This window comes from Alligator mississippiensis, chromosome 4 (genome assembly GCF_030867095.1).
Source record: "Alligator mississippiensis isolate rAllMis1 chromosome 4, rAllMis1, whole genome shotgun sequence".
Classification (NCBI taxonomy): Eukaryota; Metazoa; Chordata; order Crocodylia; family Alligatoridae; genus Alligator; species Alligator mississippiensis.
The window spans coordinates 40,021,944-40,037,945 of NC_081827.1; the positions used below are offsets into that span (position 1 = coordinate 40,021,944).

General features: G+C 42.6%; 1 protein-coding gene across 3 annotated transcripts in view; it reads right to left on the minus strand.

Annotated features, from left to right (window-relative positions):
• The window catches only part of MAPK12 (mitogen-activated protein kinase 12), a 57,192-nt gene extending 41,904 nt beyond the window's left edge, over positions 1-15,288 (minus strand). The window contains exons 1-3 of one of the 3 annotated variants that reach the window (XM_059725911.1): positions 14,778-15,288; positions 13,728-13,857; positions 488-546 (exon numbers count right to left, since the gene is read on the minus strand). In XM_059725911.1, the coding sequence (XP_059581894.1) occupies positions 488-546; positions 13,728-13,857; positions 14,778-15,037 (449 nt within the window). In that variant the 5' untranslated portion in view covers positions 15,038-15,288. The remainder of the gene's footprint in view (positions 1-487; positions 547-13,727; positions 13,858-14,777) is intronic. The other 2 variants (XM_014601039.3, XM_006266208.4) reach the window with 2 other exon arrangements.
• Between the last annotated feature and the right edge of the window lie 714 nt (positions 15,289-16,002).

Genomic DNA, 16,002 nt, shown 5'->3' on the forward strand with positions numbered 1-16,002 from the left:
CCCCTGGGGGTAGGTGCAGCAGCAAGAGCTGCTGCCCTGCCCCTCCCCCCCCCTGCACTCCCCAGATGAGTCGCTCATGGCTCTGTCCCGTACCCATGCAGCATGCACGCAACATTTATCGGTGACATTACTGGCCACATCAGTCAAAAAAAGCTGACTGCCGATAATGTCAATTTTCCTTTTATAGGTGCCGATATGACATGGACCGATGTATCAGTGCACCTCTAGTACCATACCCTTAACATTGGAATCTGGCCATTTATTTGTAAAACAAATGTTAAGTAAAAGATTTTTCAAAGATAAATAAGGGAGCTGGTTAGCTGAGATCTCAAAGCACTGTAAGGGACTTAGGCACCTTGGGCTGCAGGAACCAAACTTATTTATAATAACTTTGAAACTTCAACCTAACATTTTATAGATGCAAAAACACTTGCATGAAGTGGATTCAGAAACAAATGCACAGGATTTCCTATAGACAAAAACTTACAAATCATTAAATTTCTCCAACGTGACATCTGGTGTGAACACATCCAATATTCCAATAACCTAAAAATGAAAATAAACAGATAAAAATATGAATTAATATTTCATCAACATAAGAAAATCCCCAAGTAGCATAATATATGAAAAAAATCTAGCTCAGAGCATTAGTGACAAACAAGACATTAGTGACAAATAAACATGAAAAACTGCATGCCTGGAGCAAAGCATTTCCTAAAATATCAGAAGTATCTGTCAGCCACTGTATGTCGGATTACACTTTTATAAAGATTGCTGGATATTAAATAAAAAAACCCAACTTTTAAGTTGTTTGTTGCAAAGACAACCCCTTTTATCCTGAAGGATCCCAAAGTGTTTTGGAAAACAATTTGAAACCATACTGCTTTTACTCAGGATTAATTCATCAGTATTATTCATCTACCTCTAACAAAAAGGAAAAAAACTGTATCTTAATGCACAATACTAAACACTTTAGAAAAGGAGGAAAAGAGTATTTTTCCATTTCATGTGAGTATAATTCCCCTTCACTTTGAGTACAGTTCCCAAGTGGGAACTTGGCCAGATCCTAGGATTAAAAATTCTTTATTACTTTTAGAAGGGCCAGTTGATCATAAATGACTACAAGTCTTCCAGAATGTCGTCAGGTATTTCACTGAGCATGACTTTATCTTGGGTTCTCCTTAACATTATATAGTGCATCAATATAACTATCCTACCATCTGGAAAAACTCATAAAATAAACATTTTTTTCCCCAGAATTTTTACTATTAAGTTATTCAATGGAACTAGACCAGCTGGCAAGATCTATTAACTTCATTGCCAACACTCCTCTCCAACTAATTAAACAACCAGTAATTTAAATATGTAGGTCCAGATCCAATAAAAAGTTCTATTGTATTTATCTGAATCCAGGATGAGGCTGAATTTAAAATGACCCCCCCCAAAAAAAGATTCTGTGCATGGAAAATTAATAGTTTTGTTATAATTTTCCATGTATAGAATCTAATTATTGGAGAATCATCTTAAATCCATCCTCCCCACTGCTGCGGCAGGGAAAAGTGTTGGGAGCAGAGGGAGGCAGTGGGAAGGCAGGCAGTGGAGTGCAGGAAGTAGGGAATTAGTCAGCTTGGAGCTGGAGCCACAGCAGCCACCAGCCCCCCACCCCCACTGCCTCATACTCAAATCCAGTCCCCATCTGTGTTAAATGGGGAGAAAAAAAACTCATCCTGGATTTGAGTAAATACAGTAGATGTGCAAAATATGAAGTAAGCAGAAGACATTATAAGACCATGCTCAATGCCTATTGAGACACTACATATTGAGTCTCAATACATATTAAGACCACTACCTGCAGAACTAATTGTAGCTAACACTTTCTTTTCAAGCATGATCAGAGGATGGCATCTTTGTATGTAGCAGTCTAGCAGCAAGTGGTTCTTAATTCTTAGACTCAAGATGCCCCTTGAAAAATGCTCTCTCTTAGATTTCACTCATTTTTTGCAAGAAAAAAATTCAGAAAACTCATAACAGGTTAGAATGTTTTAACACCATGGATTCCTATTTTATATCTCTAGGTTTATCTTGTGAATAATGTTTGTACACTTCATAGCACCCTGGTTGAGAATCACTGCTCTGTGCGCTCTGGACAGGGGTCCTGGTGCCTAACAGAGGGTTCTGGATTCAATGCTGAAGGACAGGTACCTAAAAGTTAAGTGTGATGTCTACCTTGTACACTGCTAAGTCCTTTATTGAGTCTAGATCATAATATTTGTTATGGTCCTGGAGGTCCTGCCTCAGCACTTTCTACATATTCTGAGAGAGCAAGGAGGGAACCATCCATTAAATGTCCCACCCCCCACCTCCAAGATCGACAGAAGGAATTATTTATGGAAATATTTTTTTCAGCTATCAAAATATTGATTGCATCTTAATTCTCAGAGAATTAAAAAGCATCAAAGGCACCCATGCCAGAAATTAATTCAGGTAGTATGACATGCAATACTGTGATGCAGTGTAGCTACTCAAATCTGCTAACTGCTTGTGAACTGCCTGCATTACACTAGGTGAAAAGGAATTAAAATTAACCACTGGCTAGGACATTTGAGATTACAGTGCCTGCAGGTGGCAATCACTACAGCAATCACTTATAATACTTATAATGCCCACATTTAGGTGACTACCTGAACTCATGCAGTCCAGGTTATTGCATGCACTACAGTTCTGTTGATTCACTCAGGCCTTACAGTTCCATCTGTGGATACAGTCAGGCACTTGTGGAAATAACTAAAAGCCTTTGTTCCTAAAAGTATTGCTGCAATAGATCTTCTGAAGTCCAAGGTTATTCTAGTGCAGGGCTATCCAACTTGTAAGCCCATGAGGGCCACATGCCCTAGGGGCCGCTCACTGTGCTGGCTGCACCAGGCAAAGCACAGGTCACCAGGCTACACATTGTGTGAATTTTTCCTTCAACACACACAGTACCACAGGCCCATGTGACTACCTCCTCCCCACCATTGGTGCACTGCATGGGTATGATCTCTACCCCCCCTACAGGATCCCAATTCTCCCCCCTGAGCATATTGCCATAGAATCACCCTCACTCCCAGTGCTGTCCCACCAGAGGTGAAGCAGGAAGCAGAGGCTGGCTGCTCTTGTAGCCACAGCAATGGGTGGAATGGTGAATGGGTGGGAGCCCCAGGGCTCCAGCTTATCCCCTCATGGGCCACATGGACTTCCAGTTGGAGAGTCCTATTCTAGCAATAAACAGCACTGCAAATCATGTTGCATGCAGATGCCTCAAAATAGCTGTCAAAAACCTGTTTTGCTTCATGCACAAGATAAAAATCACTGCATGAAAACCCATGACACCCAATTATACCCGAAAGGAGTATTCCTCTGCCACATGAAAGCTCTACACACCACGCCCATAATAAAACACTATTTATTTTGTATTAGTGTACCTCAACAAAAAAATCCATCATTGTGATGGTATGGACACAAGCAATGCTGAAACCATGCAAAACAGTGAAGAGCAATTTTTAATCATTTGATCCAACTTAAAAAAATATCACCACCAAAAAATAGTCTCACCTCTTACAAAGTCAACCATGATGTCAGTTCTGTTTCCATCCTATTTTTGAGAGTTGCCTGCAGAAGTGAAGTACCAACTGGGCAGAAACTGACAAAAACTCTTGCTTTAGTGGGTCTCACCAACACTCCTACTGACTTTCATAAGGCCAGCATGTCATCTGGCATTTCTAAAATTGCAGTATAAGATTATATCGTAGTGTTGGGTATGAGCACGTCCTGTTGTGCGACTTGGTTTCATGAGCGTTTAAGGTAAAAAAAGTAGTAGACCACTAAATTATGTTGTTCTCCAGCCACTAAAGCAATTTTGAAATCCCAAACATCATCAGGCCCTCACCTGCAATTTTCAATGGATCTATGGAATATATCTATGGAGTAGTTGGGGGGGGGGGAAAAAAACCGTATGGTCCCAGAGAGATTTATAACCTGTACTATGGCAATCATTTTGAATACAGCCTAAGGATATCAGATAATTAATTTTATACAGGTTAATTCAGTATACAATAACACTTTATATCAGAAACTTCCACTGCAAAAAAAATGATCAGAGCTAGTAGTTTATCAAACTCTGTGACATTACTGTGGAATTAAGGAACAATATCAGGCCTACTTTGAGAAATACTAAATTTCTTTCATGCAGTTTTTGGGGACAACTTGTTATAAGGATATTAATAACAGGCAAACATGGAGGAAAGGATAAGAAAGAAGGAAATGTTTAAAGCTTTAAATACAGAAAATTCTCTCCTCTCCTGATGTCCCCAAGAAACTACTGACACAAAAACTTTTGTCCACTTCATTTACAGGAAGAATCCTTAAGAAGTTAGCCGGAACATGGTAAAAAACCCAAACAAACAAAAAACAACATACTGAGAAATGTGGTTTAAGATTCTGAAAAGTTCTAGAAGGTATTTTCTTTGCAGCTATGATTTTTCTTTAGAAGCTAAAATATATCATTTCCTGCTGCTTGTAATATGGTTTTTTCCAACTACTATAAAAAAATGAAAAAACAAATCTTCCCTAAACATTAGTCTGAGACAACCAGAACATTCACATAGTAATAAAGGTGAAACTGCATGTCCAAAGCCATGCCTTATATTCTGACATTGCAGTAAAAAATATTTGTTTCAGACAGACACAGCATAGTTTTATGAAAAGCCACTACAGAATTTTTTTACTACTGATGCAGAAAGTGATTCTGAAGCACTCATGGGCCTTGCTTATGATTAAAACTGTGTTGACTTTTTAAAGCTGTGCTTGCCTGGATTTACACCTTTAAAAATTCATGCATCATTAAAAACAGGAAGTTAACCTTTCTTGTTCTCCCTACCAGTAAACTTTCCATGTTCTCATTTATCTAGTAACTGATGCTGCAGATGACAAAGTAATGTACAGGGTTCCCTTGCTTTATGCAGGTTCTGTATGTGCAAATTCACTTTTATGCAATGACCCTTTTTATACCAAAAATTCATATGCAGGGTAAATTCACTCTTATGCAATAGGTGCAGTGGAAGCCTGCAGTCAGCTGCTTCATGTGGTACATTGTGGGAATGATGTGCATCAAAATAGTCTGTGTGGATCTGTGCTCCTCGCTCGCTGTCTGCGACACGTGTTTCTGTAGTTGCCATCCTCATTATGACATTGCCCTTTGCTTGTGTGTACTGTCTGTTATTGGCTAGTACCAAAATTGTCTTGTAAGAGTGGTAGAAAGGGGTCTGGAAGTCAGTACAGCCAAGGTCTTGAAACATATCCCGCTTTGTTACATTGTAAAGTGGGTCCCCTTTATGTGAATTTGAGTTCTGCACCGTTTTCCAGGAACGCATGCACGGCATAAAGCAAGAGAAACCTATATGTATAAAAGTAGGACAGCTTGCATTATGTTTATGGGCGCGCTAAAGATTTTCTTGGCCGATACCAATAGCCGATTATTCACCAGGCGTATCAGCCAATACTGATCTGATAGCCAATTTACAGGAGCGCAGATGGACAGTGTGGAGAGCAGTCTGTGGAGGGGAAGGGGCATGTGCGGTGCACATCAAGGCCCCCATGATGAAAGAGGGAGCGGGGCAGGGGCAGCGGGTGCTGCCCAGCCAGGGTGGTGAATAGGATGCTGGGGGCAGGACCAAGCTGTGGGCAGCTCATCCAGGGGATCAGTGTTCTGGCCCTTAAAAATGGTAGTGGGGGCACTTGATCTAAAGCTTTTTTGACAAGCGTTAGTTCAATTGCCGCCACCACCATTTTTAACTGTAGGGACACTTTTAGGAGCAGAACCGAGGGGCGAGGATGGAGGCAGGATGCCCATTGTGGGCTTGGGCTCTCCACCCTGCTGCCTTTGCCCTGGGAGCCACACGCTTGCTGTGCATCACATGCTTGTCTGGCAGCAGGAGGCACAACTCACTGTCCCCACTACTACCAGATGGGCAAGGGACATATGGCTCCTAGGGCAAAAACAACAGGGCGGAGAGCCCTGAGCCCGCAGCAGATAGCCAGCCTCCACCCTCACCCTACACAAATCTGGGGAGCATACACCCCTCCATGCTTCCCCTGGGGGTGTGTGCAGCACAGGGGAGCCATCTCTCCCCTGAGCCCACTGGACGAGCCGCCCATAGCTCTGTCCAGCTACCTACCCCAGCCCCAGAGTTCCATTCACCAGCCTGGTTGGGCAGTGCCCCTGGCCCCTGCCCGTCCCTGCCCCATTCCCTCCCTCACCTTAGGGGCCTTGATTTGCCTGCCCTGCACACCCCTTCCTCTCCACAGATTTATCTACAGGGTGCTGCTCTCTATGCTGTTCAGCTGCATTCCTGGCCATGTGCATGTGTGGCTGTGCAGTGTCCAGAGGCCCTGGCCAGAAGGCATAGTATATTTATTGATGGCATTATTGGCTACACCAGCCAACAAAACCTGATAATGTTAATTTTCCTTTTATTGGTGCTGATCCGATATGTAACTGAAATATCAGTGCACCTCTAATTATGTTCCCATTCTTGGTATGGAGCAGGAGAGCTGAAAAAAAGCAGTTCAACTTAAGAGAATACTCATCAAAAGCTAGAGAGACATTCCTGAAGCTTGTTCAAGTTCTACTTCATCTCCCACCCCAGTCAGTGAGAGTTCTGTAAATTACTTGGACCATGCTGTTAGTTAACAACAGGATCTGTGCCAAGAAAGGAGAACTCTATTCATACATTTTTGAGGCAAGCTCGCAGACTCATTGAGGCAAGTTTGTCACTTAACTTTGGCACTCTAAATCCTCTGCAGTAGAGAGACCACTAGAAGTACAGAAACTGGATTCCAACCCTCTTGAAGAAAATTTTAAAATAGGAACTGAAAACAAAATTATGTCCAACCCCCACCTCTTCATGAATGTGCCAGGGATGATAGCCCCTCTCTTACAAATACATATTCCATATGATTAAATGTTTTATCCTTTTTCAAGTAGCATTTTTTTTCAAGAATTACATTTATTTAAGCTGGTTGGGACAAATAAGAAAAAGTAATAATTTATTTTTTTTTTTAAATCAAGGCAGGAGAATCAGCATCCCTCTCATCAGTGTTCTTTACTTAAAAGCTGTGTCTACTGTTTTTTTCCCTCCTGCAATGGAACAGGTATTTATATTTTCCAGTTATGTCACACTTAAGTAACAGTTGCAGATATTTTACAAAAAGGATAAAATAAAAACTCCAAGGACTCCAATTCCAAAATTCTGCAAAAATAGAAAAAAAAATGTGTGTGTAAGGAAACATTCTTTTCTACAGTGCCAGAGAAATTCATGTGCTGGTATGAAATGCCATCCTTTCATTAAATACAATATTTTAAAAATATAGTACTTCAAAATAATGATCTTTACAAAACTTATAGGGATAATAAAACAAACTGCATGCATCTTATTGCTATAACTTGAATAAAAAAAAACAGCACAAAGTCATCCAACATTTTTCAGTGAAGTGTTGGCTACTTCAACAATGCACTTCCTGTCATTAAGGACAGAAGTTTTACGGACAAGGGATTCCACTGGAGAAGCCAGTGATCTCTAGAAGCCAATCTCACATTTACCAGTTTTTAAAATACATTTTCTGGCATGACATAGCTCATCAAATACTGTATTCTGGTAACCCTGGGCCATCTAATTGATTGCTGGTTTCTTGTAAACTCAGTGAAGGTACTCTGTCCTCTTTAAAAACAGATCCAAAGTGAAGAGAATTATACACTGATAATCTCAGAGGGTGCATCCAGATGAGTGCAGACATTTGTTCCCTTGGGGACAAGTAGCAGTGGTGCACCTTGTGTGGGGCCCATGCCATTTGCGCTCTAGCGTGTGGCAGGTTACCCAGAAATCTTCTGGGCTGGCCTCAGAAATCTTACCTGGAGTCCTGGGGCTGTAGCCGTGGCAGGAAGCCTGGCCAGCAGCTGGAGTGTGGCTCTAGCTGGCCAGGCTCCAGTTTTGGGTGGCATGCACTGCCACCCATATGCCGCCCCGCTTATTTTTGGTGTGGTTATTTTTTAACCCCAGGTCTGTGGCGCCACATACCGTACGTCCACACTTGCCTAGACGTGGCCAGAAACTTCAAATTCAGTTTCCTGATACAATTAGTACCCTGGGCTTGTCCCCTCCTTCTTCCAGCAAAAGTTTGTACTGAAACTAGTTACACTAATGTAGTTTGTTTCACCTGGAAGAGGAGGAAGAGTGGTGTGAATTAGTATAAAGCACAGTTTAACCAATAGAGATGATTCTACACTAGGGGCGTTTTGCTGGTAACTATCAGTAAATTACTCCTAGGGTAGACACAGCATAATCCATATTTCAGCGTGCTTTCATTTACTTAAGTAGCCGTATTAGAGATCTGTTCCACTAAGTCTATTCTATAAAGCACCATTTTCTCAGGTTAGATGTAGCATGTCAACTGCAGTCTCAGATTCTGTATAAATACATAATGGCGGGCACATTCTTAGACTGTAAATACTTCATCTTGTTGCCTTTTTACCACATAACAGCAAAGCTGCATGGTTTAGAGTGCAAATGTAAATACAAGGGCATTCTTAAGAGATATCCTTCCTATCATGCGTTAAACTACATTTAACACTTATTTTTCTTCAAAGATAGTTTCCATTTTTATTTATATATTTGGCCCACATCCTAGTGTCCTTACAGGTGCTCTAAACACCCCAGCATTAGTAAGTTTAAATACCTTTCTTCCTTTGCAGGTCTCTCTTCACTGGCTGTCAATTCTACTCCCAGTCTGATAGATCACTGCCAATGGATAGAAAACTCCCTTCTCCTCCAAGTAAACTTGACAGGTAGATTCCATTGTTCAACTGTGAATTTCTATACAAAAAAAACTTACTATGCTATAGCAGAACGTGTAGCCAAGAGAAGAAGCAGAACAACTGATAGAAAGCTTCCTTCCCCAACAAAGATTTAGCATTCAAAGACCTGAAACAAGTGAATTTTTGGGAGAGGGGGCAAGAAAAGTTAAAAAAAACAACCAAAAAAACAAACCAAGAAGAAAGCACCTCAGAACTTCTTTTAATACCGACTGATTGGATGCTGCCGGGCGTGGTTTATACACACCTACAGACATTCTAGTCAGGGTTGAACAGCTCTATTCTTTCCCTCCCATGAGGACCAAGAAAATAATATCTGATTTCTCATCTATCCTGATGATTTTAGTGTGTCATCCATCCTAACAGGAGGAAGGTTTAGGTTGTACTACTATCCATATGCTAATGATCTCACACTCTCTCTCTCTGTTTCATTGGATGAAATTTGTGCAATCAGCTTGTTTTTTCAGTATCTAGCCAAGTCAGGCCTTGGATGACAGCTAACTGGCTGAAGCTTAGGCCAGCTAAAACAGAAGGAAAATATTTAGGCTGGCTAAAACAAAGGAAATGACAAGTGCTGTATTGAAAATTTTCCACTTTTTTTTTAAACTGATGTTCATGGTTCATAGAGTCCTATTAGATCCACAGCTCCCCAGGGAGTAGCAGAAGCTCCAACAATGCTTTTTCTCTCTTCTCCCACATGGTTTTTGGCAGGCCATTTGAATGAGACTTCTCATCAATCTGTTGTCTCCAGTCTGAATCACTGTGTTGTGCTCTACTTACATCTACATGTTACATCAGCAATTCTAGCTTATGGCTGCCCAGCTACCTCATAGTACTCCTTTTCAGGGAGATAATTATATCAAAAACTATACAGACTCCCAGTTGACTTCCACCTGCAATCCAAAGTGTTCTCTCTCTTGATCTGCCACTCTTTCCATGGTCTTATATTGCTTCAGAAGTGCCTCTCATTTCATATTTTAACCTGGAAGCTGACATCAGCCAGCAGACAAGATGACAATTCTAAGATTTTTCAGCAGTGGACATAGAGTTCCTCAGAAAGAGGAACAAACTCTTTTGTCTGGCTTACACTACCTGAAATTATATATATTCAGAACATATTGGAAAGCTTGTTTACTTAGTCATCTTCTAGGTAGATGACTGGATTGAGCAGAAGAGATCTGTTCTGACAGGATAAAGAGTATTTTAGTTTGACACTGCATTAGAATTTATTATAAAACAGTTTAAATTGTTCCTGGCCTTAGACAGTAAATCTGGTGTCAAAAGACTCTTAAAGTTTTTTTAAAAAATCCTGATCAGGCAAGCATTTTTCAGAATACAGGATACAACTTATTTTATATTATCAATGCTAACACTGAAGAGCTGTAGCTTGCTTTGGAGTGTGAGAATTGATCTGGTATTTAAAAAGACATCTACATTCTTTCCAAAAAAGAAAGCAATTCATATAATATAAAACACATTGTTCTTTGGACAAGGAAATACACAAGAGAATGACTAGTAAAAAGAAATTTGAATATGAGTATACTACACAGTACCTTTAATAAATTTAACATCTGAATCTCTAAATATAAGGTTACTAGGAAGAGAAAACATCTATAGAAAAGTAGCTTACGTAAAATGATGAAGTATTTAAAGGGCACTTGTCAAGGGTTTTAAGATCATAATATATTTTGAGTCTAAATTTGGTATGATTAGATCAAAGGAGTCTTCTAGATTTTATGAAGACCTAGAATTTAAAAAAAAAAAATCATTGTGAGGATTTAAAAATCCTCCAGTGTGAAGGACTATGTAAAATTAGTATGATAACAGCGATTGTTATTGTATATTTTATCTCTGCGCCCCTCACGTGTCATGATGCCCTTGCCTCTCCTCATGACTTTGCAACACATATTCATGAACAAATACCCCTACGGGTAATGAGGGCACTATGATGGATTACAACACTATACCCACTTTCATTCTACAGCAATGCCAGTTCCACCCAAACAGCAGAACAAAACAACAAATTATTGGTCAAGTTTGGCCCTGATCCTTTAAGTATCTGCACCTGTATTTATTTATGCAAGTACCTTAGTAAGAATATTCACGTCTAGAGATAAGCAAATGCAATAATGATTGAAATTGCAGGGCCAGAGTTAGTAAATAAAAATATGTTTGATCTCCTGTACATTACAATTGGGTTGTTGTTGCTATTATTTCTGGCTTTAGTTTAGAATTAAAACATAAGGTTAATTTTAGACAGTCAAGTTCAAAGGACACCCCCCCACCCCCCCCCATAAACTGTCCCACTGGAAAATAATATAGTTTTCTACATGAACTGGTGGTTTGACCTCAGCAATATGCTATATCAGCTTAGTTTCCAGTCTTTTCAAGTTAATAGATAAGCTAGAAAAACTAGCTAGATGTCAACACTACTACTAGTTTAAATGGTTCTTTCGGATATTCAGAAACAGATAGAAGAGAGGCAGAAAATGCCCTATAGCAAGACAATGAAAAGAAGAGGAGTAGCTAGAAGAACTACTACCTCTTCCTAACAGGTAGGCAGAAGTGCCATAGGGGGGACACTGGGTCCAGTGGCTAGGAATCCTGCCAAGGGGTATGCTAGCTTTATCCTGAGTGGGCAGAGTGGCTAATTTTCACCTCCCCATACTCCACTATTCAGGCTTCATTCCAGAAGGGATACATTTAATTCACTTGTTACAAACATTTCCTTAATATGGGGCCTGAACCCTTCTTTCCTTTGATACTTGTTTTCCCTCCTGTGACTATAAATTACTCTTTTCCATCATATATAATTATTCTTCAGCATTTATGGATTGAGATTACATCCTCTAGAGCCTGCTCTCTTTTAGACTCTTTAATTATCGAGTAAATACATGGAAGAGGTCCATAATATTGCGCTGAAGGGCAGATTCAGCACAAAACAACAGAGAAATATGCTAGCCAACTGAGGAACAGATTTCTCTTCGAAACAGCAAAGTCACCCTACAATGACATACAGTTAAATGTTTGGTAACTGCAAGAATTGATGATATCCCAAACATTCAGTCTGAGAGCTTTGGGAATGATCCAAGCACAAAGGCCTGAGAAGCAGTGTGACTCAGTGCGTTTCAGAACACATACGATGCCAATTACCAGCAATTGAACACAAGGGGAGTGGGAAAAGAGAAGAATCAGAAATTGAGAAAGAATATTTAAGAATAAAATGCTTGAGGGACAGTGGTGGGGGTGTAAGCTTAATGTGTAGTCTGCTTCCTCTACATGTGTAGTTAAGGTATTTCAGAGGTTACTTTCAAACTGAAACCAGATATTGATGATGCTGCCTAAGTTTTAATGCCATGCATGTGAATTACAAGGTTTCAATATTGCAAATGACTAGCTTCCCTTGCCAGCCCTTGGTTTATAAAATCTGTTCCTCTCAAGTAACAAGCACGATCCGATCTCCACAATTTTAAGAAACGTTTCTCTCAACACACTGTCCCCCTTTTCACTTCTAAACTCACGGAATGTATGGCTATTACCTTGAGCCTCTTTCAGCTCTAATACCCTTGTAGTCTGCCTGTCCCCTTGTGTTCCTTGTAAACTGCTTTTAGTCAAGTCTCCAATAATCTCTTCCTAGCTAAAATCCAACATTTGTAATTTATGACTTGCCCTGATTTTTGTGCCTGTTGATCATATTTACCTAGAAATTAAAATGTCCTTTCCTGCTTCTGATTTCTCTGATCATGCTTTCAACACCTTTATTGATGGGTCTTCCTCTTCCACAAAATTATATCTTCTCAATTATATACCTCCCCAAATGGAATCTAATTCATTCACACACAGTACTGGGCAGGAAATACTTTTCCAGTCCAACAAAAGGTTTTGTTATTTCAATAGCTTTCCCATTCCATACTGGAATGAGAGAAAGATATGAATAGACAACAGTACAGTGGAAAGCGAGAGAGGGAGTATAGGCAACAGCACTGTGGAAAGAGCTCTCCCCGGGAATGTGAAAGCCTTAGATTCAAGTCCCAGCTGCTGGAGACCCCGCTGGTCTCCCATGTCCGGAATGAATACCCCAGCCACAGCACTACAGAGTCAGTCTCTCCATGTGTCCTGTAAGAGCTCTTTCATTTTGTAAATATTATTCATTATGCCAGAGGCTCAGATTCTAGTGGCCAGAGTATCATACCAAAGCCAAGGAACATGCCAAAGCCAACATCCTGCTCTAATGAACTTTTAACTAATTAAACATTCACTGAAGCAAGGGCATGACGCTTCATTTGACATATCCCAGGTTGGTGGCCTGAGCACTGGGCTGCAGTATATCTTTCTGGCAAAATGAACAGTATTTATGCAGTCAGTCAGTCTCTCCCTCCCTCCCACCCCCCAAGACAGACAGCAAATAATATTTACATACAGAGGAAAAGCTCCAATGAGGGAAGTTACAGGATCCACCAAAAACAGAACAGACAATAACCTGACAGTTGGGACCTCTTATGTGGGATGTAGAAGACCATGGTTCAAGTTTCTGGTCTCTCTCCCACTCTCTGTTTTCTTGTTAAAAAACCAAAATGAAAACCATTATGGACTTGAGAAACCCATTCCAAGCAGCGTCTGGTGTATTCCCACAAAACGTTTTAGTTAGACTGGTCAGCATTTTCAGACAAAACAAGTATGTTGTTGTAAAATTGCTAAGTAGCTCCATGTAATAGCATATCTACCTTAGCCAACTAATTCTGCTGTGGAAGCAGCAGACCAGGCAGTGTATGTTGTAGTGCAAGCTACAGCCTTGAGGGGATTTACTAGCGACCGAACTCACATTTTCATGCTTCATGTGTTTCAGAAGGCGCAGTTCCCGGTAGGCTCGCTTGGCAAAGAGTTCAGACTGAAATGGGCGATACAGTTTCTTGATAGCCACTTTGGTGCCATTTCTTCCATCAATAGCGGAGCTTAAAGGGAACACAAAGAGTTTGTGAGTGAGGTCCTGAGTAATATTGAAAGACTCATCAGCTGAACAAACTGAACAGCTGAACAAACTGAACAGTGGATGAGAAGTCAGAGAGTCCTGGTACGGACCATCTGCTTGGCCCTGCCACTACTTTTCTACTGGACAGAGGAAAAGCCACATACCCTCTTCGCTGTAACGTACTGCACTATAAAATAGAGATCACGAGCTAATTCCCCCCAGAGAACCTCATCAGCAGGATGTTAAGTCTATGTGCACTAACTGTAAAGGATCACCAGGTGAACATAGAGAGGCCAATATCAAAAGTTGTGAAAGGCTACACCTGGGAAAGAGAAACAGGGACACATCCAAATTCCACTAGGCTGCATCCAACTAAGCGAGACTTTCTGGTAGAGAAAGAGAGGAACAACTGAATAATTATCTCCTAAAAAAAGATCATCCATCCTAGCCAGGTAAGATGTGGCATAAAGCAGCTGCGCAGAATTGCAGGGTTGGAAGGGCCTTCCTGATAGCATGGCTATCTAGCCACAGGGCCACCAGCCAGGCCTCACTACCACAAAGACACGCCCTGAGAAGTTACAAGAGAAAAGAGGGTTTTGCACAAAACTCAGCCCCAGAGCAGGGCAGAGGAGCAGAGCTGCGGGGCGCCAGCAAGGAAGGGGCTGAGCGGCCGCCGGCTGCCTCAGGAAACAGCTCTTGGACGGGGTCTAGAGCTGCAGGTCCCGGTTTCCCCCTCGGGAAACGCCCGCTCTCGTCTGCACTCGGGTTTTTCCCCGCGGGACGGCTCTTACAAAGTGCTGCAGGCACGAAGCGGCCGCGGGGACTCCTCGGGGTCTGAGCCGGGAGTGGCGCTTGCGGCCCCGCGGGCGGCAGGGAGGGAACAAAGCGAGGGAAGCCGCTCACCACACGGCGCCGTAGGCTCCGGCCCCCACGGGCTGCAGGTCCCGGTAGCGCTCCCGCACCTCCCACAGCGTCTTGGTGAGCTCCTGGCGGTAGAAACCCCTCTTGGGGGAGCTCATGGTGCGCGGCCCCCGCCCGCCAACAAAGAGCCCCGCGGCCGGGCTGCTGCGAGGGGCTGGGCTTGGACACGTCCCTCCGCGAGCGGGGACTGGATGTGGCTCCGGCGCCTCTTTCCCCTCCTCCTTCCTGCCCCTGCTCGCCATTCACTCCGCGAGGAGGGAGGTGCTCGCGGAGGCCCTAGCTGCAGCGGGAGGCTCCCCCTCGTGCCAGACCTCGCTGCCCGCCCCGGCGGCTCCTCCCCGAGCGCCCCGCCGCCGCCGCCGCCCGGTCTCGGGGCGCCAACACCTCGTGCCCCGCGGGGCCACCTCCAGGCGGACCCTGGGCAAGTGCTAACGCTTGGCTTTGGGCTGCACGAGAAGAGCAGAGCAGCTGCCGGGTGTGGGAGAGAGCTCCGGGCTGCTCTGCCCGTGGCACCCTGCCTGAGCCCCCCTCTGCTCACTTAACAGGACCCAGCTGTGCTGGGGCACCAAAGCAAAGCAAGCAGGCTGGCACCCAGCCAGGGGTAGGCAAGAAGACTGCTACTCCTCCCAGCAGGACGCAGGGCTCAGCCAGTCCTACTGTTCGGGGGGGTGTCTACATGTGCATTAGTTAATGCGGATTAAATCTTGTACCTTTGGGCACTTACGCACATGTGGCAAGTCTGCTGGAAATCCAGCATGTTGGAGCAGGCTTGATTAATCAAGTCTGCTGGAGCACATAAATTGACATGCCTAGTGCTACTAGGGTTGCCAACACTAACTAAAGCTATTCCAGGAGATTATTTTCCCCCAATATAATGTAATGTCATTAATTGTACTGTCCATCCCATTCACAGTATCAGTCTCCCAGATTGCTTTCAATAGTCACCGGGAGATTGATGCCGATTCTGGTAGACTCCAGGCCAATCTGGGAGGGTTGGCAACCCTAGGCACTATGCCAGGTCCAGGTGCATCATTGTTTTTTAGTGATACATTAAGGCACATTAAAATAGGCTAATGCACATTAAAGTGCATGTGTAGATGCACCCATAGTGCCCATATGCAGTTTGCCCCAGGATAGATAAACAGTGCTTGGAGGAAAGTACTCAAAATGAGATAGTCTTGCAGTAAAGTCCAGTGTGTTTGTTAGT